The sequence below is a fragment of the Erpetoichthys calabaricus genome, chromosome 4 (assembly GCF_900747795.2).
Source record: "Erpetoichthys calabaricus chromosome 4, fErpCal1.3, whole genome shotgun sequence".
Lineage (NCBI taxonomy): Eukaryota > Metazoa > Chordata > Cladistia > Polypteriformes > Polypteridae > Erpetoichthys > Erpetoichthys calabaricus.
In genome coordinates, this window is record NC_041397.2 from 192,138,341 (window position 1) to 192,161,343 (window position 23,003).

Genomic DNA, 23,003 nt, shown 5'->3' on the forward strand with positions numbered 1-23,003 from the left:
CAAAGTCACTGGGTATGTTTTTATTAAACTGTCAACGTTTTGTTAGCTATCAAAATACAAAATAGAATTTGTCATGACCTATAGTTTTTTTTACAGGTATTTAATTTTGTAATTAGTAAATATAAAATGTGGAGTTGAATTTTGCATGCTATTACATTAAAATCTTTCAAAAGACAAATGGCAGCAATTTTCCACTTAGTCAGCTGTAATGAATACAGCCACAATGATAACTGAGTAGTGCAGTCATTCTGATTGAACTATTAAAATATAAACATCACAAAAGGATCATTTAGAATAATATTAGTATTATTTAGTATAGGCTATTTAATTTCAACAGCATCCTTGATTCTTATAATGCATGCATACAATCAGAGAGCATGTACATTTAATTAAAAATAAAATTAAATACCTTTGCTTACTGAAAGTAGAAGATTTGGATCTCTAGGGTGAAATTTGAGCTCATTTATTGCATTCCCATGACCAACATAGTGCTGTAAGTAATGAAACAGAAAATGTATGGTATCCACTTCTCATCTTAAAAGTCAGTAAAACAATCTTTTCATGTATTTTTAATAGTCTAATTTCTGTAAACTACGCTAAATCCTACTTAGAAGTCAACACCTGTGGAATGCACAGACTTCAAATTCAAGGTAAACTTTGTAATTCCACAAACAGAATAAGAAAAAATACATACAGTTAGCTACAGACAAAAACTGTACCATACCTCAAATGCATGAAAAATGTAACATGAACAAACATAATTGAAATAAGAAATGCTCCTTAGCAGTTCCCCACTTTGCACATGAAATCAAAGTTACAGCACATGGGGAAAATTATAGCTAGAATGAAATTTCTAGTAATAGAAATATACATCACGTCAAATGCATATAATTCCAGCCAGTGATCTACAGATTATACCCTAATTTGTGTTTAGTGGGTATAAAGAACATTAAGAAAACACTGCAAACTACACTGGGTAACTAACATTTAAAAAAAAAAAAAAAAAAAAATTAGGTGGGGGAATTCCTTTAATAGTTCATAAGAACTAACAGACAATCTCTTCAATGAAATATGATACAATGCCAGCAGATGCTCTTATTAGGCTTAGGCGGTAATACGGTAATATGGTATCCCGCGGGATCTAAAAAATAGCAATGGTATCAGTTTCAATACCGTTATACCATCATAAAAACAATGCACTTATATGGGAGACAAGGATTAAATATTAAATATAATATATTTAATGCCTAAAAATACGTATGCATGGTTGTCATCACGTGACAGCGTGGAGGAGAAGGAGAGAGGTGGGGAAAGATGGCGAGTCGCGCACCAAGTGACCTGGTCTCGAAAAAGAACACAACTTCTGCAGTTTGGCAGTATTTCGGGTTTCGACCGAACGAGAAGGGAGAGGCGGTAAATACGGACGAGGCAATTTGCAAATTGTGCAACAAAAAGGTGACCGCGAGAGATGGAAAAACTTCGAACCTAAGGTCGCATATACGAAACCACCATCCACTCACTGCTGCGAGGATGGACCAGAGTTCACTCAGTGCAACAGTTTCAGTGCCTCCCGATGCAGGACCAACAACATCTAGATCCACCATCAGAACGCAGCCGACGATAATGGGGGGCCTTCGGGAAAGCAACAAAGTACAAAAGGGACAGTGTCCGTTGGAAAACCTGTACTGATGCAGTGACAAAATACTTGGCGAAGGAAATGGTCTCTTTCCACACAGTGGAAAAAAAGTCCTTTACGGACACGGTAAAGGTCCTAGATGCCCAGTACGAGCTGCCTGGACGGAAATATTTCTCACAAACAGCCGTCCCACATTTATATAGTAAAGTTAGAGACAATGTTCAAGTGCTGCTGTCAGTGGCAGACAGTTATTCCTTAACAACTGACATGTGGTCGTCAGTTAACATGACACCATATATGTCTCTGACTGTCCATACTATTACACCTGACTGGAATCTTGAATCCAAATGCCTCCAAACTACGTATTTTCCTGAGAGTCATACAGCGGACAATCTTGCTGCTGCGCTCAGAGCTGCACTTCAGGAATGGCAACTTGACGAGAAAAAACTTTCAGCCATAACCACTGACAACGCTGCCAACATTCATGCCGCAATCAGGTCTCTGCATTGGCCGTGGCTATACTGCTTCGGTCACAATCTAAACTTGGCTGTCACAAATGGATTGCATGACCAGAGGCAAAAAACCGAGCGCGCCCTCGGACTATGCCATAATATTGTCGGGACCTTTTCACACAGCTGGCAATGTAAGCATGAACTCCACAAGAAGCAAGTGGACTTGGGACTCCCAAAACATAGTCTCATAACGGTAAGCCTAAAACGTGCAGAGAGTTCCTCAGGGGCAGGGGCTCAAATATAAAAAAAGGGGCGCATATATATATATATATATATATATATATATATATATATATATATATATATATATGCTTTGCATCACATAAATTATATTGAAAAGTAGGCTATATTAAAACAGAAAACCATTTTTTAAATTGTAATTTTTTTCTTGTATTTTTTATCAAATAAATGCAGGCTTGATGTGCATAAGGGACTTATTTAGCCTAAAATAAATGTGCATGCAAATTTGACCAAATGGAATAATATACATTAATGGACTTATTTATTTATGCATTCATTCGTTTATTTAGGCCTATTTATTCATTCATTCGTTTATTTATGCCTATTTATTCATTCATTCGTTTATTTATGCCTATTTATTCATTCATTTGTTTATTTAGGCCTATTCATTCATTTAATCGTTTATTCATCATTCATTAATTAATTCATCCATCCGTCGGCAGGACTGCGCAACTCGCTGGGGCTCCAAACTGGCAATGGTGGAGCGCATCCTCGAGCAGGCCCAAGCGATCAGACACGTCCTGTCTGATGACAGAAGGAGCAGCCTGTCCCTGACCTGGCAGGACATGGACGTCTTGAAAGCTGTTCACGAAGCACTGAAACCAGTCAGTGACTTCACTGATATTTTGTCAGAAGAAAATTATGTGACCAGCTCCTGTATCCTCCCCATACCACAGCTCTGCAGGGACAGTGTGTTGGCTGCGTCAGAAAATGACCTCCAGCTAACAAAGTCAATCAAAACTGGAATTCTAACAAAGCTGGAGACCAAGTATGAATCCAATTCAGTGCGCAAAATATTGCGAAAATGCACTTTCCTCAACCATCGTTACCGTGGAGGATATGAGACGGATGACAACGCATTGGCTGAGACCAAGGCTGAATTACAGGCTGAGATCGTGAGCTTAGAGGCAGCAGGTCCAGTGGCCATCAGAGTGGAAGAGGGAGAGGCGCAACCTGCACCCTCACGAAAAAAGATGACTCTGGGAAGTATGCTGCAAAAAAAATCTGATGCAATGACAGGTCCCGTCGGCATCGGCACCGTAGAGGACCGAGTCAGAGCTGAAATAACAGCCTACTGTTTGGAGCCAGTTACTCAAGGAGACGAGGACCCACTTCTCTGGTGGAAAAATGCTGCCGGGCGTTTTCCCCAGATGTCGCGAGTGGCACGAAAGTACCTGTGCGTCTGTGCCACAAGCACACCATCGGAGCGGGTTTTCAGCACCGCAGGTAAAGTTGTCGGTCCACAACGTGCCCTGTTAAAGCCAGACAAAGTAAACATGCTGGTTTTTCTAGCGAAAAATCTTGACTAGATTGATGTCACTTGCCATTCGTTCCTATTCCCACTGTGTTTATTTTTATTTATTTAATTGATTCAGGTATTTTTATTTGGTTTACGTTAAAAACAATATTGGAAAGAAGACTGGAAAGAAGTTTTTGTTTAGGACTATTGCTTTGCAATACGTTTTATAATATGGATGATGTTTATGTTAATTCAACTCTGGTTGACTGTTGTGGGTCTATTTGCACTTTTTTATAAGCTGCTCTTCTTTGTTATTAAAAGTTGTTCAGGCGATGTGATTTAATTTAATTGTTTTGTGTGCGCGTCTCCGCGCGAAAACTGTTCTGGATGTTTATGTTAATTTAATTCTGTTTGACTGTTGTATTTGCACTTTTTTTATAAACTGCTATTTGTTGCTAATAAAAGTTGTTAATATTGTTCTGCATGTTATTTTGTTATTGTTTCAGTATTAGTGTTTGATATTCAGTTTCTGAACGGTTTAGGCACAAGCCAACAGTTTGGTGACGCTGTCTGAGCCTTACGTCACATTTTTTTTATTATTCACGGTAATACCATATACCGAGGTAAAATAGGGAGGAGGTTTGACGGTATCAAAATTTAGATACCGCCCAACCTTAGTTCTTTATTATTGGTAAGTTGTGAACAAAGAAACTGTTTTATGAATACAAATAGCCACATAAATTAATCACAGATTAAAGCCTTTCCTATGGAAACATGCAGTTAACACCTATGAGCATGCCTCCACTCCTCTGAAGATGGGCATACTATTGTCAAAAGACCCCACTGAAACATTGTAAGACAATTGTATTGTCCAATAGGCTTCCTCAGTTGTTTGTTTAAAAACACAACATGTAAAAGCAAGTTAAATATATCCTCTGTAGTACCAGATTTCCCATGTCTTAATCACTCTTCCAGGGTTATTGGAAAGAAAATACTGTCTTGAGTAGGACTTTTTAATTTAAAAGAAACCATTCACAAGGAGCATGCGCCCGCTGGATACGGTTCAATGATATTTTTTTTATAATTTTGGATACTTTACAACTTTCCAGACGACTTTAGTGTAACTAAATTTCAGGTTGTGTTTGGTTTCTTTTTTGTTTCATCTGTCTATGTGTTGTAGCTTTCAACAACATTTTCCATTACCTGTTTTTGTTTAAAATTGTACTGCCAGTTAAACAACAATCTGTGGCAAAATAATGTTTTACAATGCTACGGATTTATTGGACATAAACAAAACCTGACACGTTTCACTTTACCCATTTGTACATGCTCTTCAATGGAGGTTTTTCTAGTATATCACAATAGGGTCCCTAACAATAACTAATAATAATAATAATAATAATAATAAAAGAGCGCATCAATATGGAAATACAGAATTCCTTTCATAGAGAATCAGTAGTATTTTAAATAAGAGATTTAAATAATTTCAAAAGCACCTTACCTTAATGCACTGCATTGTAATGTGGTTTATAACACGAATGATCCCCCGTGACCCTGCAACTGCAAGCAAAGGATGACTTGTGCTGCTATCAAAGGTCCAAGCACAAGTATAAAAGTTCTCATCAGCCTGAATCCCACATCAAGAGTTAAGGATTAGTTATGCAGACATTTAAAAGTTACATATGCCTAAAGAGCATCACAAACAAAATAAAAACAGATTGTCTTCTCAGACTGAGAAAATAGTTATATATTTTTGCAAATACAAAATAAATCTGCAAGTTACTACGGAGAGGTTGGTCATGTTCAGTCCTTAGGACCCATTATGGTTGCAGGCTTTTGTCCAAATCAACTTCTGTTTTAGTTGAACTTGTACCTTAATTAAGCAAGCTCCTATTTCTCAGAGCTAGGGGTGGGCGGTATGACCAAAATTCTATATCACTGTATTTTTCTAAATTATTTCACACTATTCAATGGTATTTTTTTCCCCATGCATGAGTGGATGTTAACCATGCTTTCCACTGCAATTACTGCAGTAGACTGGCTAAGAATAACCTATTCCACTGTTATGAGAATTGTACATTGTACAAAAAAACATTTTAATTTGCACACAAGTATTAATACAGGTTTGCATGGCCCCATAAAGTGATAGTTTTCAAGGGGGTGGCACTAATGAAGAGAAGGAATCATATTGCATGACAGAACATTTTTATTGAACAAATTTTGCAAAAACTTAAACTATAATTTTGACAACATATTTTCAACCATCCAAAGAGGCATTTGGACGTAGTAAAATATCCAGAGGTGCTTGTCAAAAGTTGTATTGCACTGAACATGTCTTAGAAAAGGAATAAGTAGTAAATATTTTTTGTAAACTAACTACACTTTCTGTTAATGTTAACCATCTCTGTCCACTGACACATTAAAGTGACTTTTTAAACAACTTTACCATCATTAAACTGCATAATATTTAAACTAATAAATAAAATAATAGTATTATTACTGATAGTTGCACTATTACTTCAAGACTTCAAGCCCAGGTGCATTACACAGTATTCACCAAATTAAAATAAAACAAGTGCAACTTGGTGATGACATCTTTACCAACTAAACCATCATTTAGGCAAACTGCATTAATATGGACATTGCTTCAAGCTAAGCTATATACATAAATAATAAAACTGCAACTTGCATTTATAATGCTATTTGTGGTGTAGCCCTATGGAATCGTTTTGGGGCCACATTGAAGAAAAAAAATACAGACACGGAAGAAAAAAAACAGACTATATGTTGAGAATAAAGTCGACATTTCCATTTTATTCTCATAGTTTATTTTATAATTAAAGTAGAATGTCGTAAACTAAACTTCATCCTAAAATCAATGTTTAATTTACTAGATTTTCTCAAACCCCATCATAAGTTAATGCAGCACATTAAATGCTTTGTGTTAAATGATCCCCGACCCAGTTGTTAATCACTACGCTTCTTAAACTGACTTCCTCTGCACTGAGGAGGTGCAGGCAGCGATCGCTGCACAGAATCCATTCACTTCATGATATTCCTGCTCTCTGAAAATTTAGAATGCTAAGATAAATACTTGATATCATTTTCATGATGAAATGCATTAAAGCAGGTATTAAACATGCACGGTAGTGAGGTGGTAGTGCTGCTACCTCGCATTAATGGGTCCCCAGGTGTACGTTCAGTTGTAAAGTTGGTGTAAAGTTTTAGTTCACCTGAACTTTATGGCAGGTGTGACGAGGCTCCAAAAAACTGGATGTATGAATGGGTATCGCAAAGGTTTAACTTAAATATTGTGTAAATGTTGGGTTTATGATCCAGTGGTCAGAGACACGAACACAGAATTCAATGGATGTTCCTCTGAGTGGGCTTTCTTTATAGCACGCGTGCTGTCTGTCTGACGTACCAAAACCCCAGTTCCTATCCTTCCTTTTTCTTTCTCCACATAACCAATCACCACACGATAAACGTCTTTGTGAAATTAAAACTAGTTATAAACAGCCCATGGAGTGTTCAGAACTTTAAAAATATCTTTGTTTCATTTTGCCATCCATTCAGGGTTGCGCCCATCCCAGCAGGCATTGTGTACAAGGCAGGAGCAAATCCTGAACGAGTTGCCAGCACATCGCAGGGTGAATACGAGCAAAACATACACTAGCAGGGTCAATATAGCAGAACAAAACCCCACACCCTACATGACTTTGAAAGGAAACTGAAGCCCCCTAGATGGAGAACTTCTGGCTGCTTTGTCTTTTACATCTTATTACTAAATAAGGAGCCATTAACACACTGAATGCAGCTGTTTAAGATTGAAATAAGCAATTAAGGGCGGGGAGACTTAACAAGCGAGACCACTAAAATGAAGCATCAAACTATCACTTAAGCAATAAGTGTTTCATCAGCAATAATTGATTGCTCATTAAGAAACTGGGTTGGAACAAAAACCTGCAACCACTGCGGCTCTCCAGGACTGACGTTGCCTACCCCTGTCCCTACCTGTTTGTCTCGTCTGACAGTAGCTGAAAAGCAGCATCAGGTGAGAGCAGCCTGAAGTAGTTCAGCAGCTGGTGATCTGTCGTGTCCAACAGCAAGCCATGCCATCTTGTGAAGTCCGGTAGCCAGTTCGGCTTCTACAGATCAATGTCTGTGTATTCCTTCCACGCGAACCTTGCCGTAGATATATCGGCTGCGTGAATGCACTCATCTGGCAGTGGATCAGCTGGCGCGGCATCAGCTGGTGTCCGATCAGCTGATGCCGGCTTCTCACTCTCTTGTTCGATCTCCTGATCACGGTCAATAAAATCCGATTCTGAAAAATCAGAGTCCGACTCTGCGATAATGCGCAAAACATTGTCTGCCGAGTGTTTTCTTTTCTGCACTCACTTCGCTCCCTTGTGACATGTTGATGCCATCCTGCCTTTGTTTACATTTCGCAACTCACGCACACGCAAGGATTAGTTGCCGAGTCAACGAGTCTAGCATTCCTCCAAACACAGAGGGAATGCCTGCGACGTGACAGTGAGTTTTGTCGCCATTAACAGCTGATTGTCGCCCTCTATCCCTAGATGTCGACTTTTGTCGACATTCGCCCTCAAACCCTCCTGTCGACAAAAGTCGACATCCGCCCTAAAAGAGTTAAGAAGCACATTCCGATTTAACATGGCTCGGGGAACACTTAACACAAAGCATTTAATGTGCCATATAACTTATGACAGGGTTTGAGAAAATCTAGTAAATTAAATATTCACTTTACGATGAAGTTTAGTTTACGATGTTCTACTTTAATGACAAATTACGAGAATAAAATCAACATGTCGACTTTATTCTCGTCATAAGCATCGAGATTAAAGTGGAAATGTCGAGAATAAAGTAAAGTAAAGATGTCGTCACACTATTACACAGTACCCAGGTACATTACACTGTATTGAAAACAAATAAAACAAGTACAACTTGGCTTGCAGTATTATCCAGTAGTATAGAAACAGTATTTACACATATGAACATAATGGTCCACATCCGACCTTTTAAAACCAAAGTATCTCCGGGCAACGGACGTGACTCCTTTTTTTCTGCAAAAGTTCTTCAGTGTCATCATGTTCAACTTTATCGTCAGCTATAGCTTCAGTTTCGGAATGTTCTCTGTCCATTTTCACCACGCAATACCTACACTACCACTACCTATTTAGTGGTGTAGCAGTGAAGAGAGCCCCCCGGGCAACACCTCTGTGATTAGCGGTGTAGCAGTGAAAAAGGTCCCCACTTGAACAGTTTCCCGCTGCGCCACGTTCCGAACGTCGTTTAGGCAATTTAAACCGGTGTTGCGGTATAAGAAAAATCCTTATCATAATAAAAATAAACGGTTTTCGGTATGAACCGGTATACCACCCACCACTACTCAGAGCCATTCCTGAAATTATAAAACTGACTTTACTAAATGTTTATAGGAATGTACTGGCCATTTTTGTATTTTACATAGGGCTAAGTTAGTGTTAATTTATCTCGTATTTTATTATTATCACTGTCATCATGATTTCCATTCCAATTTTTGAGGTAATCTGGTTATTTAATGTGAAAGGTACTACTAAGCGCACTAGTGGGTATGTCACTGAAGTAGCTGCAGACGTTCAATGTCCAGGTTCCTCATTTATAAAGCTTGCACACAAGCATACAAAAAGGGGCTTAAAATGCATATGCGCAGCTTTCCATACAAATTCTGAAATTTTTATAGAAGAAAACTTGATAGGTAATCATGCTAATATTTATAGCAACCTTCACCAATGCATAAGCAACATTTTGGAGAAACTGGAAATGATGATACCTTTGTTCAAGAAAGGAAATGAAGTCAACTCAGCTAAATGACAACTCGCATGCATAATAATTTATATCACCAAACAGTTGTTATTATGTGCGTTGACATGACAAACATATTACACCTCAAAAGTGATGAATATTATTAACAGACTATTTTAGTTCAGCGCTTCATATTTGCACTGAAGAACTTTTTTTTTTTTTTTTTGCCAGTTTATATCAGTTATCTGTTGTCCGTTCTCAGGAAAGTGGTGGACACATCTGGAATATCTCGACCAGGCTTCTGCTACATCAGGGGTAGGCAACGTCGGTCCTGGAGTGCCACAGTATGTGCAGGTTTTTGTTCCAACCCAGTTCCTTAACGAGAACTCAATTATTGCTGATGAAGCACATATTGCTTAAGTGACATTTTAATGCTTCATTTTAGTGGTCTCGCTTGTTAAGGTTCTCCAACCTTAATTGCTTATTTCAATCTTAAACTGCTGCATTCAGTGTTTTAATTGCTCCTTATTAGCAATAAGATGTAAAAGACAAAGCAGCCAGCAGTTCTCCAGCTAGCTTTTTTCCAATTACATCTGTGTGTGTTCATCATGCACGGTTTGATTTAATAAAACACTTAATAGAAAAATGTGACAGACTGAAAATGATCTGTTTTAGGCTTCAAATCATTTGGATGATATCCTTGGAAAGGAAAAAAATCTACGATATAAAAGCCTTACATTGCACAGACTAACAAGCCATAAAATTAAATAAGTTCTGAGATTGGCAATGATTGGTTTCTAATTAAGCAATTGGGTTGAATGAAAACCTGTAGCCACTGCAGGTCACCAGGACCGACATTGCCTACCCCTGCTTTACATCTTATTGCTAATAAGGAGCAATTAAAACACTGAATGCAGCAGTTTAAGATTGAAATAAGCAATTAAGGTTGGAGAACCTTAACAAGCGAGACCACTAAAATGAAGCATTAAAATGTCACTTAAGCAATATGTGCTTCATCAGCAATAATTGAGTTCTCGTTAAGGAACTGGGTTGGAACAAAAACCTGCACATACTGTGGCACTCCAGGACCGACGTTGCCTACCCCTGTGCTACATCATCACTATTGTGCTTTGAGCCATTAACGGACTGGCACAGCACTACATCCAGTTTTCATGTAGTGTGGATGAACATACATAAAATAACAGGTTTTTGCTAACACAAAACGTCAATTTGCAGCAGTGTCTAGTTCTCCAAATGTAATCAGAGCACTTTACTACACTCATATTGCAACAAGAGAACCTAGATAGAATGAAGTTGCTTTTGTTAACGGTGAGCAGTTACATTCCATTAATACACTAGTCATTTATGATGGGGCAGAGAAAAGTTGGATCTCCGTGGCCCATGCCAGTCCTTGATTCATTTATTTTGAGGCAAAGTAGCTTAGACAGTAGTGATGGTGCTGTACGTGGTGGCTGGTTTTTTAGTAATGTAACTGGCTGAATCTTCAAATTTTTACATGGCCTGTACTATTCATTGTAACAGGAATCATGTCATTACATATGCCAGGTAATAGCAGCTACAGGCTCAGAAGCAGGCGCCTTACTCCTCTCCCTGACATAGTAGAGGAGAGGCACTATAATGCTGTGCATAATCTTACGCTCTCAGTTTCAGAGATCAGCCAAATACTCTTGAATACAAGTGGCGGGGTTTTAGTATATCTGGAGCAAGGCTGCTCCACCATTCAGTGAAGTTCTGCAGAAGCATAAATGCATATGTATGAGGTTGATTTGTAGATTCTCAGATCATTATTTGTCACTATTAGGATACAATTAAGTGAGAAAATGCCACAGAAAAAAAAAAAAGATCAATAAGAAAATGACAAAATTAACACAATGGCTGAAGTACAAAATGTGTCTAAATTTCTTACAAATTTAAAAACCAAAGTGCTGCACTTTAATGAGTGCAGAAAAATAAAAAAAAGAGACAACCTAATTCAACATGATCAATCTGAGGCGACGTGAAACCCAATGGAACAAATCCTGTAGCTACAGTGGGCCCTAGGACTGAACTTGAAAAATTTTCTAAGACTGTTGTGGTGGATCTCAAGAGATAACCAATAATGAAAAAAGTCTAGGTTCATTATGGGACACGTAGACGTATACAGACATTACCAATATTTAAACAGCTAAGCTTCTTTTGAAAATAAAGGATACATCAGCATCTACATATGATTGCAGGAGGCGAATTTCTCCCTGGGAATGGCATTCATATAAAGTCACCTGGCAGACAGACATCAAATTACAATTTAAAACAGTTTTCAATTCCAAAATTATGTAATTTTAGTTCATATCAAAACTATAACACCTATAGTATTTTGTATAAGAATCAAATGGAAACAGTATTCATGTTTATTATAAAAGCTAAAAATCTTATAGGATGAGAAAAATTTGGAAAAACATTAACAGCAGATCACTCATTAAAGTTATTGTTATAACAAAAATATCTGAACCAAACTACAAACAATATTTACATAATCTGATTTCCAGTATTAATTACTTTTAAAAGCAGCGATTGTGGTAAAATATTTTTGTGAGAGAGACAAAGTTTGTTAAAGTGTATGGTGGAAAAGGTAATTAGAAAATGGGAAAAAAAGATGTCAGGATGTGAAAAGCGATTGAATGAACTCCCTTTAATGCAATTCATTTAGAGTGGGAATTATATTTTTGAACACTTCGTCATCAAACAGGTCTGAGTTATTACTTTTGTTTACCTAAATTCTAGATGGTCTCTGTCCAATTGCTTACACATACCCTATTGCTTCCAACTGTGGCAAACACTAACGGATCTCCTTCTTTACTATGCCAGTTAAACTGCACCCCGAACAAAGGCTGACCATGATCTTCCTGAAATGAACAGAAGACAAAGATGAAAGTTAATTACATAAAAAAAGAACAAAAATTCATTTTCACTGTAATACTGTTATACAGCATAAAATTAAAATACTACTACAAATTGCAAATAAATCTCATAATACACTTGCTAGAGGTGTCTAGAAAAATAATGAAATTAATCTTTATGATTATAGTGGGTGACGTAGGAAAAGTGGTTAATGCTGCTGCCGTGTTTTGAATCCGGAGGTTGGTTCTTCTCTTTGTGTCTGCATAGGTTTTCCACTGGAGATTCCAAATTGGTGCCATCGAGTGTGTGTAACTGAAGGCCTTGCAATTAACTGGAGCCATACTCCCCCTATGTTGGTACCTACTTTGCTCTCCAGTTATACAAAGACAGCATATAGCCTCCGACAACTGTGCACTAAAAATGTTACATTACTTTATAACTGTTAAAGTAAATATAACAAGCTATTTAAGTAATTACTGTAAATGTCTAATTATAATGTTATAATTAACATTATAACAGCAATAGCCGGAAGATTCAATGGTTCTCACAAACTGTTGCAGGCATATTCTGTTCTGACCTTTATTTCAAATGTACCATTTCAACCACTGGTTTGTTATCAAGATACATCAAGTATTTTCTGATTACATTTTTAAATGCACCTCATTAAAATTTAATTTACATTTATACTTTCAATTATACAAAATATTAAATAGATTATACTAGAAGCAGTTCACCACCTTTCACAAGGCCACATGTCACAAATGAACATGATTTTTACAGAAGATATCTGTAGATATCTTCAGTAAACCATTTAAGGCTGCAAATAATAGTTATTCTACGGACTGTTCTGCATGGCAACTATTACAATTTCAAATTTCTTGGATATCTACTTTATTAGTCAACAGAGAGGAGTGGAGTGCAAGCCACTGTAAGATGCCACAAGTACAGAAAAATCAAGTTGCATGTCTGCAAGACTTTCCATGGTAAGCACCTGTGGAGATGCTGGTATACTTCCATGCTCTTGTAGTTTCTCATTGTCACTCCTTCCATGCCACAGGATAAAAAACAAAAATCTCTATTCATCACAGGGAGTCATTTCCTGAAGTCAACCTCCCAGTTTGTCAGCTTACACAGACTTTGGACAGGTACTCCATCCAGTCTCAACAGATATGGGGAATTATGCTCCCATGTTGGCTACATTTTACCATGGAGTTGTCTCAAACAGAAAATTCTTACAAGCTATCAAGGAGTAATTTCCAAAAACAAGATCAGTGGTTGCTTACAAGATGGATAACAGAAAAGAAGAGGTGGCAGTTTATATTGTCATTATTACACTTTCACAGTCAATCACAGCAAGATACAAATAACAATCCGTGTTGTACATTTTTGAAAAAAAAAAAAAATTTTGAAAGTGATCTGTAAAGCTTAGAGGTAAACATTGTCAAACCTATTATTTAGAAATACTGCGACTCCTTAAAGATGATAAAAACAGGAGGGATCTATTTTTTTCAATTAGATTTTAATTTAAGTTCAAAAACAAAAATTCATAATGTGTTTACATCATTCCACTTTCAAAGCATGCACAATCAGATGTAATCATTTTAACTTGTAGATCAGGGGTACCCAACTGCAGTCCAGGAGGGCCGCAGTGGCTGCAGGTTTTCATTCTAACCCTTTTCTTAATTAGTGATCTGTTTTTGCTGCTACCATAGATACTCACGTATTAGTCGATCTCGCAGATAAGTCGAGTGTATTTTTAAGCCGAAAATTACGAAATTTGTTATGACCCGCGTATAAGTCGAGGGTAAATCTTGACAGCTATCAGAGATGGAGGGTGACAATCAGCTGTTAATGGCGACAAAACTCACTGTCATGTCACAGGCATTCCCTCTGTGCTTGGAGGAATGCTAGACTTGTTGACCCGGCAACTAATCCTTGCGTGTGCATGAGTTGCGAAATGTAAACAAATATAAACAAAGGCAAGATGGCATCGATATGTCACAAGGGAGCGAAGCGAGTGCAGAAAAGAAAACACTCGGCAGACGATGTTTTCAACATTATCGCTAAGTCGGACTCTGATTTTTCAGAATCGGATTTTATTGACAGTGATCAGGAATCGAGCAAGAGAGTGAATGCATTCGCGCAGCCGATGCACCTAACCCAGACATTGATCCGTGGGAGCCAAACTGGCTACCGGACTTCACAAGACAGCATGGCTTGCTGTTGGACATGACAGATCACCCGCTGCTGGACTAATTCAGGATGCTCTCTCCTGATGCTGCTTTTCAGCTACTGTCAGACGAGAAACAGGTAGGCAGAGAAATTTTTTGAATCGCGGGCTGCACTTGCATCACATTGATAGCGTGCGTTGCCTTGGTTCTTTTGATTCCAAATCTGGTTGCACGTGGCAGCTAATGGTATGTTTGTTATCCAAAACCTGCAAAAGCTAATGCTTAAATTCAAGTATTTCACAGTTTAAAGAATTATTTAATGAAATTAGAAAAAAACTAGCTAATTAGCAATAGTATTGCTGGCTTATAATTATTTCAAAGACCATGGGAAACGGCATGTATAAATGGCATGTATACATATACATACAGTGATCCCTCGCTATATCGTGCTTCGCCTTTCGCGGCTTCACTCTATCGCGGATTTTATATGTAAGCATATTTACATGCTTCCACTGGGATCTATCATTAGGAAACATAATGTTAATTTTCACTCGTATGCAGATGACACCCAGTTATACCTTTCATTTAAATCAAATGAAGTTTCTCCAATGTTGTCTTTAATTAGTTGTGTTAGTGAATTAAAGGAGTGGATGAATAAGAACTACTTGTCTTTAAATACAGATAAAACAGAGATGTTAATTGTTGGAGGGAATGATGCTGATCACAACAATATTTTGTCGTCATTTAACTCAGTGGGAATCCCAGTCAATTTTACTGAATCAGCCCGCAATCTAGGAGTTATCTTTGACTCTAGCATGTCATTTAAAGCGCATATTACAAAGTTGTCCAAAACATGTTTCTTCCATCTTAAAAATGTTAGGAAATTAAGGCGCTTTTTAAATAAACAGGATTCTGAGAAACTAATTCATGCATTTATCTCTAGTAGGATTGACTACTGCAATGCGGTGTTCACTGGATGTTCAAACTGTTCTTTATACAGCCTCCAGTTAATCCAAAATGCGGCTGCGAGAATTATTACAAGAACAAGAAAATACGAACACATAACTCCAGTTCTTAAATCCTTACACTGGCTCCCGGTTAAGTTTAGGGCAGATTTCAAAATCCTTCTTTTAACATATAAAGCATTAAATGGTCGAGGTCCGGCTTACTTGTCTGAACTTATCATGACTTACAAACCAGAGCGCACATTAAGATCTCAAGATGCCGGTCTGCTTATGATTCCAAGGATTAATAAAATAACAGTGGGAGGTCGAGCTTTTAGTTACAGGGCCCCTAAACTGTGGAATGGTCTGCCTGCTACTATAAGAGATGCCCCTTCGGTCTCAGCTTTTAAATCCCGGCTGAAGACTCACTACTTCAGTTTAGCATATCCTGACTAGAGCTGCTGATTAACTGTACAGACTGCATCTCTGTTGTTAGTCATTAGCACTTAAACATAAGTAACATGACAGTTATAATTGTATACTAACCCTCACTTATTCTGTTTTTCTTCTCGGTACTCAAATGTGGCACTTGGTGCCATGGCCCACCTGCCAAGTTGTTTTGCCTGCCTAAGGAAAAGTCATCCCAGATGGAGGATCGCGGGAATCGTGGGAAAGAGGGGTCCTTTCATCGGATTGGCTGGCCCAGCACTGTTTCAGCCGTGGAATGGCCAAATGGGGGAGGCAGCTTGAAGGATGAGGTCTCCAGGACTCTACACAAATCCAAATCTTATTATGGGATATATCATCTACTGTTAAATTCTGCTCTGTACTTCTAAAATTTATATTTTTTATTTCTTACTATATTGAGAAATTGTTCTGTTCTGTGTACTGCATTGTATTGTATTGACCCCCTTCTTTTGACACCCACTGCACGCCCAACCTACCTGGAAAGGGGTCTCTCTTTGAACTGCCTTTCCCAAGGTTTCTTCCATTTTTCCCTATTAGGTTTTTTTTGGGAGTTTTCCTTGTCTTCTTAGAGAGTCAAGGCTGGGGGGCTGTCAAGAGGCAGGGCCTGTTAAAGCCCATTGCGGCACTTCCTGTGTGATTTTGGGCTATACAAAAATAAATTGTATTGTATTGTATTTAAATATATATCGCGGATTTTTTGCTGGTTCGCGGATTTCTGAGGACAATGGGTCTTTTAATTTCTGGTACATGCTTCCTCAGTTGGTTTGCCCAGTTGATTTCATACAAGGGACGCTATTGGCAGATGGCTGAGAAGCTACCCAATGTACTTTTCTCTCTCTCTTGCGCTGACTTTCTCTGATCCTGACGTAGGGGGTGTGAGCAGGGGGGGCTGTTCACACACCTAGACGATACGGACGCTCGTCTAAAAATGCTGAAAGATTATCTTCACGTTGCTACCTTCTGTGTGCAGTTGCTTCGTGAAGTGACATGCTGCACGGTGCTTCGCATACTTAAAAGCTCAAAGGGCACGTATTGATTTTTCAGTTTGTTTTTCTCTGTCTCTCTCTCTCCCTGCTCCTGACAGAGGGGGTGTGAGCTGCCGCCTTCAACAGCTTTGTACCGGCGGTGCTTCGCATACTTAAAAGCCAAACAGCCCTATTGATTTTTGACTGCTTGCTTTATTCTCTCTCTCTCTCCTGACGCGCACTCCTTTGAAAAGGAAGATATGTTTGCATTCTTTTAATTGTGAGACAGAACTGTCATCTCTGTCTTGTCATGGAGCACAGTTTAAACTTTTGAAAAAGAGACAAATGTTTGTTTGCAGTGTTTGAATAACGTTCCTGTCTCTCTACAACCTCCTGTGTTTCTGCGCAAATCTGTGACCCAAGCATGACAATATAAAAATAACCATATAAACATAAGGTTTCTACTTCGCGGATTTTCTTATTTCGCGGGTGGCTCTGGAACGCAACCCCCGCGATGGAGGAGGGATTACTGTATACACACACACACATATATATACATATATATATATATATATATATATATATATATATATATATACACACACACACACACACACACACACATATATATATACACACATATATATACATATACACTTACAGTATATACGTGTGCGAATATATATCTATGTATTTACAAACACATATATACAACACAAATGGAACAATGTTGCGGCCATTGCCTTAGCTTCTTTACCACACTACCCATACTGAATGTTTATAATACTACAATACTCATTAAAAAAGTTAATAAGTACAGTATACATTAATAAATGAAAAGTGTAACATTTCTAAGAAAACAATAGAAAATGTATTTGGAATTTAAAAGAACTTGTGTTGTAAATGAAACATTTAATTTGAGGCTTAAATCCTTCGGTCACAGACTCTAAATCTGAAACAAAAAAAAACAGCGTCTCCTATTTTGCACACTTACTTTAAGACTGTTGACACATTTGAATGAATATTTGCATTTCTTTGACTTCCACTTTCCTTTCCCCCAACTCTTCCTTCCTGGAGCATTGGGTGTGTTCGTGGGGGTATCTGGCCGTTCGGTGTTGGTCCCACTCTCAATACTGACAGCATCATCCTGATGGGTCAAACACATATCACAGAGATAGACAAATTGTTCTATTTATGAATCCTCTTCTATTTTGTGTAATTTAGAAGAAATGCTTCCACCATTCGAAAGTAGTTACTCTGTAAACCAACATTCCTAAACACAGACATTAACAAAAATAAAACATCAACTTCCTAGGATTTTACATACATTCGTCTTCCACATTTCAGAAACGTTATTACAAGTTACTCGTGAATATGGAGTTCTGCACTCTTTATAATATCTGTTTCTACTAAACCAAACTTCAACTAAAACATCCTATATTACCACTGATTAATAATCCATTATAATGTGTTTAGTGTGTGTATGTACATACATACATACATATATATACACATATATATATACATATATATATATATATATATATATATATATATATATATATATATATATATATATAGCGCCTTTACAGAAATTTCTAAAACGACTAAATTGTAAGCCACAAATGGAAACACATAGAATAAACAATAATACCATACAAATATCCGTCATTCCACAAAGACTAACTCACATGCGCATCTTTGGGGCTCCTCAACAATAAGACCACGTTTTCAGATTTTACTTATTCTGTCCACGACATCTCATCTGAATCTTTTAAAAAACGCGGCAATGCAATCACTAAACTCTTCAGCCTGCTTTAAATGACAGCCTTCTAAACATGTTCCTCGTGCCTGTAAAGGGAACATCTTTCACATGGGTTTGAAAGTATCTCGGGAAGGCAAACGGGTAGTCAGCGGCGCGGAAAGGCCTCTTTGTCAGCAGTACTGCAAAATATTTCACCCCGCTAAACCACATTATATATACAAAATTCAATAAGCAAGCTTCTTAACGCACGAAAAGCAACTCATCAACTTAAAAAAACGTCTTCTCCGAAAGAAACGGCAAAATTAACTTACGTTTTCATCGCCTGAAAGGTCAGGATTGCTATTCTCATCGCTGCTGAGTTTCTGCTTTTTCGCCGGCATCTCGTTTCCCGCCGCGACTCTATTTTCAGACATCTTCCTTCATCTTCCTCTTCCTTCAATTTTTTCAAGGCCCGCCACACTGCCGAAAACCAGGTCGCAAAAACACAAGTACACTGTCGTACAAATCTCGCCACTCTGTCGTAATTCAACATTAACTGTCGTGATCACCGAAACGGCGTTAGGCACGCACCCAGACAGTACAGTGCAGAGTTTATATTATTATAATAATTATTAATTAAAAAAAAGCTAAGAAAATTGCTGTCTTAGTTCGGGGTATCTTGTGACTACGAAGAAAAGATATTTGAAAACACACTCATGTAGTTAAAAATGTAAATGTATTAACATACCCAGTTTCTCATTTTAGACAGTTCATGGTCATGGTGACTGTAAGTGAGCATAAGGAGCAAGACAAGAATCTTTCTTGGACAAAGGATGTAGAAGAATAACATTTATTTTTGTGTTGTAATTTAACTGACCACTCTTCACTGTTTTGTCATGACTGAGAAGTTTGATGGACTAGAATTTAGTCTGGAGTTAGTTTTCATTATTTATCTATTGCTTACAGTAGGCTCTGCACTGCTTTGTGTTCCCAGAACTGGCTTCCTGTGGCACTAAATTAGATTATACTTGTTTGAGAAGTTCAATTTATTATTATAGTACACTAAAGTTTGCTTTTGCTCTATGTGAACTCATTTAATAATGTATTATTATAGTACACTTAAGTTTGCTTTTGTTCTATGTGAACTCATATTGAAATAGGACAGTTAGGATAGTAAATAGTGGCACTTGCATGTGCATAGGGGACAGCTGAAAGGATGAAGTTATGGTAATAACCCACCGCTCCAGAGGCAGGCTCTGTGTACTAATGCCTCTTCTCTTCCTCCCTCTGCAGAATGAAGATTGATGGCTTTACCACCACTGACATCACTTCAGGTGTCCATCCTCCTGGACCTGTCTTTTCCGGCTGAAAGTCCTCAAAGATTTAGTCTTGCATCTGAAAAGATGTTTTTTTTCTTTTCTCAATGTTGTTTGTTTAATGCATTTATTTTCATTTTGGTTATGTGGGGTTTGCCTTCAGGTGCCCTAAACCTTTACACTGTCTTGTCTATTCTCTTACAATAGACAAATACTATGGAACTGCATGAAATGTCTTCTGAAGTGCTTGGTGTGCTCCATGAACCTTACAGGCATTCATTACAACAAAGCAACAACATCTTTAATTACATGTTTTGCCTTCAAGTTATGCATGCAGTAAAAAAACAGTATTGGGAATGTACCAAAATTAAAAAAATATATCCAACAAGGTAATTCAGAATGCTCTGGTCCAGTTCAGAAACATCAGCAATAAGAAACTCAGTAAACAGGATTGATAGCATACTGATGGACAGATTTTATGTATTCATTTATTTATTCATTTATTCATATCACTGCTTCAACAAAAGAGATTGAGTTCCTCCAGTCTATTCTCATAGCTTATATCACACAGTCCTTACAATCAATAAAGGTGTAAATTGTAACAGATCGTCAAAGCCAACAACATAGTCCATCCATCCATTATTCAACCCGCTATATCCTAACCACAGGGTCATGGGGGTCTGCTGGAGCCAATCCCAGCCAACACAGGGCGCAAGGCAGGAAACAAACCTCGGGCAGGGCGCCAGCCCACTGCAGGGCGCGCACACACACCAAGGACAATTTAGAATCGCCAATGCACCTAACCTGCATGTCTTTGGACTGTGGGAGGAAACCGGAGCACCCGAAGGAAACCCACACAGACACGGGGAGAACATGCAAACTCCACGCAGGGAGGACCCGGGAAGCAAACCCGGGTCTCCTATCTGCGAGGCAGCAGCGCTACCCACTGCGCCACCGTACCGCTCTCAACAACATAGTTCAATTAATAAATAAAGGTAGACACATCTTAAGACAATATTTAATATTTATACGGCGGTGTAAGAATAGGAACGGAAAATGGTGAGAAAGGAATTCAGAATATATAAATGGCTGAAGTGAAAGGTCACGCGGTCAGGCTAGATATAGCGCGGTGATGTGACACCAATGGGATCATGAGAGAGGAGCGGGGAAAGCGGTAGTCCGAAGGAGGAATAGGAATCGAGAAAAGCAGCGTGAGGGTGTATGGGAGGCCTCAGGCAGTGTGGAGAAGGGTTTGGAAGAGCAGGAATAGGAATCGAGAAATGCCGTGTTGGCTGCGTGTGGGCGGGACCGGTTGTGAAGAGGAGCCGCAGGCAGTGTGGGGAAGGGTTTGGAAGATGACGAATAGCAATCGAGAAATGCCGTGTCGGCTGCGTGTGGGCAGGACCGCTTTTGAACAGGAAGCAGGACGAATCAGAAGAGACATATATACTGTATAAGATGTACATTCCCAATACTGTTTTTTTACCGAATGCATAGCTTGAAGGCAAAACATGTAATTAAAGATGTTGTTGCCTTGTTGTAATGAAAGCCTGTAAGGTTCATGGAGGACACCAAGCACTTCAGAAGACATTTCATACAGTTCCATAGTATTTGTCTATTGTAAGAGAATAGACAAGACAGTGTAAAGGTTTAGGGCACCTGAAGGCAAACCCCACATAACCGAAATGAAAATAAATGCATTAAACAAATAACATTGAGAAAAGAAAAAAAAACATCTTTTCAGATGCAAGACTAAATCTTTGAGGACTTTCAGCTGGAAAAGACAGGTCCAGGAGGATGGACACCTGAAGTGACATCAGTGGTGGTAAAGCCATCAATCTTCCTTCTGCAGAGGAGGCAAGAGAAAAAGCATTAGTACATAGAGCCTGCCTCTGGAGCGGTGGGTTATTACCATAACTTCATCCTTTCAGCTGTCCCCTATGCACATGCAAGTGACACTATTTACTATCCTAACTGTCTTGTGCCACAAAAATTGCAAAACAAACATCTAAAAGTTTTGTGGAAAAGGTATTTTGTTTGTGTAAGAGGAAGGCTGAGCTTTTTAGCAAAAATTAAAGTGCTATTTGTGGTGCAAACCTCATGCAGCCCATGTTCCAAGTAACCCCTTTCTCTATGGTGAGATTTGGCAGTATCAGAATTGTGCTGTGGGTATTTGTCTCACCAAGTGGGACTGAGTTATTTGTTATAGAAAAAATGGATTAAGCGCAGTACCAGAAAATATTTTCTGTTAAATTAATGGGAGAAAAATGAGATTCAGGAATAACAAAGTTCCCAAGCAAACATTGGAGTGGCTCTTGAGTAGAAAAGTGGTTGTCCCAGTCAAAAAATCTGAACTCAACCCTGTTAGATTCCTTGGTCTAATTTAAAAACATCTGTCATGTTTCAGCCAGGGTTTCCCTCTAGCTAGGGTTAAAGAATCTCATTTATGTCTATTTTTTTCATTTTTTGTACATTAATATTGTTGATTATATAGTTTCTATGTCTCTTCCATTATGTTCCTTGTGTTTTGTGGGTGGTCCTCAAGAGGTAGGGCCATGTGCCCATCACTGCAAGGGACGGAAAACCTGCAGTCCCTTGTAATTCATTATGAAAGGTCAATACACAAAGGAATAAAGCTCAAAATTTTTAACAAGCGATAGAATTTTATCCACAGCTTGAACAGAGAAACAAATGACCTTTTATACCTGTTGCATTACAGTAATATGGTTGCCACCTCTGCGGACATGCTCATAACAACCACTGCGTGTCCTGACAACAGCTACCCAACAGCACGGTGAAGTGATTAGTGATTTCTGTAACAGAATAACTCCTATCAAAATCTTTTATTTATAAAGACACCACGTTTGCCCTTTTTCTGACTAGCCAGGGTTTGACAGTTTCCCCCCTCTAGTGGGTGTTTTGAGTAATTTTAGGACTGATTGTGCTTAGCAGCTCTTAGGTTCATACCAATAACAATCAATATGCACAGTCCTATCTTCTTCTTCTTCTTTCAGCTGCTCCCGTTAGGGATTGCCACAATGAATCATCTTCTTCCATGTCT

General features: G+C 38.3%; 1 protein-coding gene across 1 annotated transcript in view; it reads right to left on the bottom strand.

Annotated features, from left to right (window-relative positions):
* Window positions 1–19,127, bottom strand: part of eed (embryonic ectoderm development) — a 46,965-nt gene extending 27,838 nt beyond the window's left edge. Inside the window, exons 1-6 of the mRNA XM_028800109.2 lie at window positions 18,959–19,127; window positions 17,877–18,029; window positions 12,247–12,339; window positions 11,650–11,715; window positions 5,130–5,255; window positions 410–491 (exon numbers count right to left, since the gene is read on the bottom strand). Coding sequence (XP_028655942.1) covers window positions 410–491; window positions 5,130–5,255; window positions 11,650–11,715; window positions 12,247–12,339; window positions 17,877–18,029; window positions 18,959–19,060 — 622 coding nt within the window. The 5' untranslated portion in view covers window positions 19,061–19,127. The remainder of the gene's footprint in view (window positions 1–409; window positions 492–5,129; window positions 5,256–11,649; window positions 11,716–12,246; window positions 12,340–17,876; window positions 18,030–18,958) is intronic.
* Between the last annotated feature and the right edge of the window lie 3,876 nt (window positions 19,128–23,003).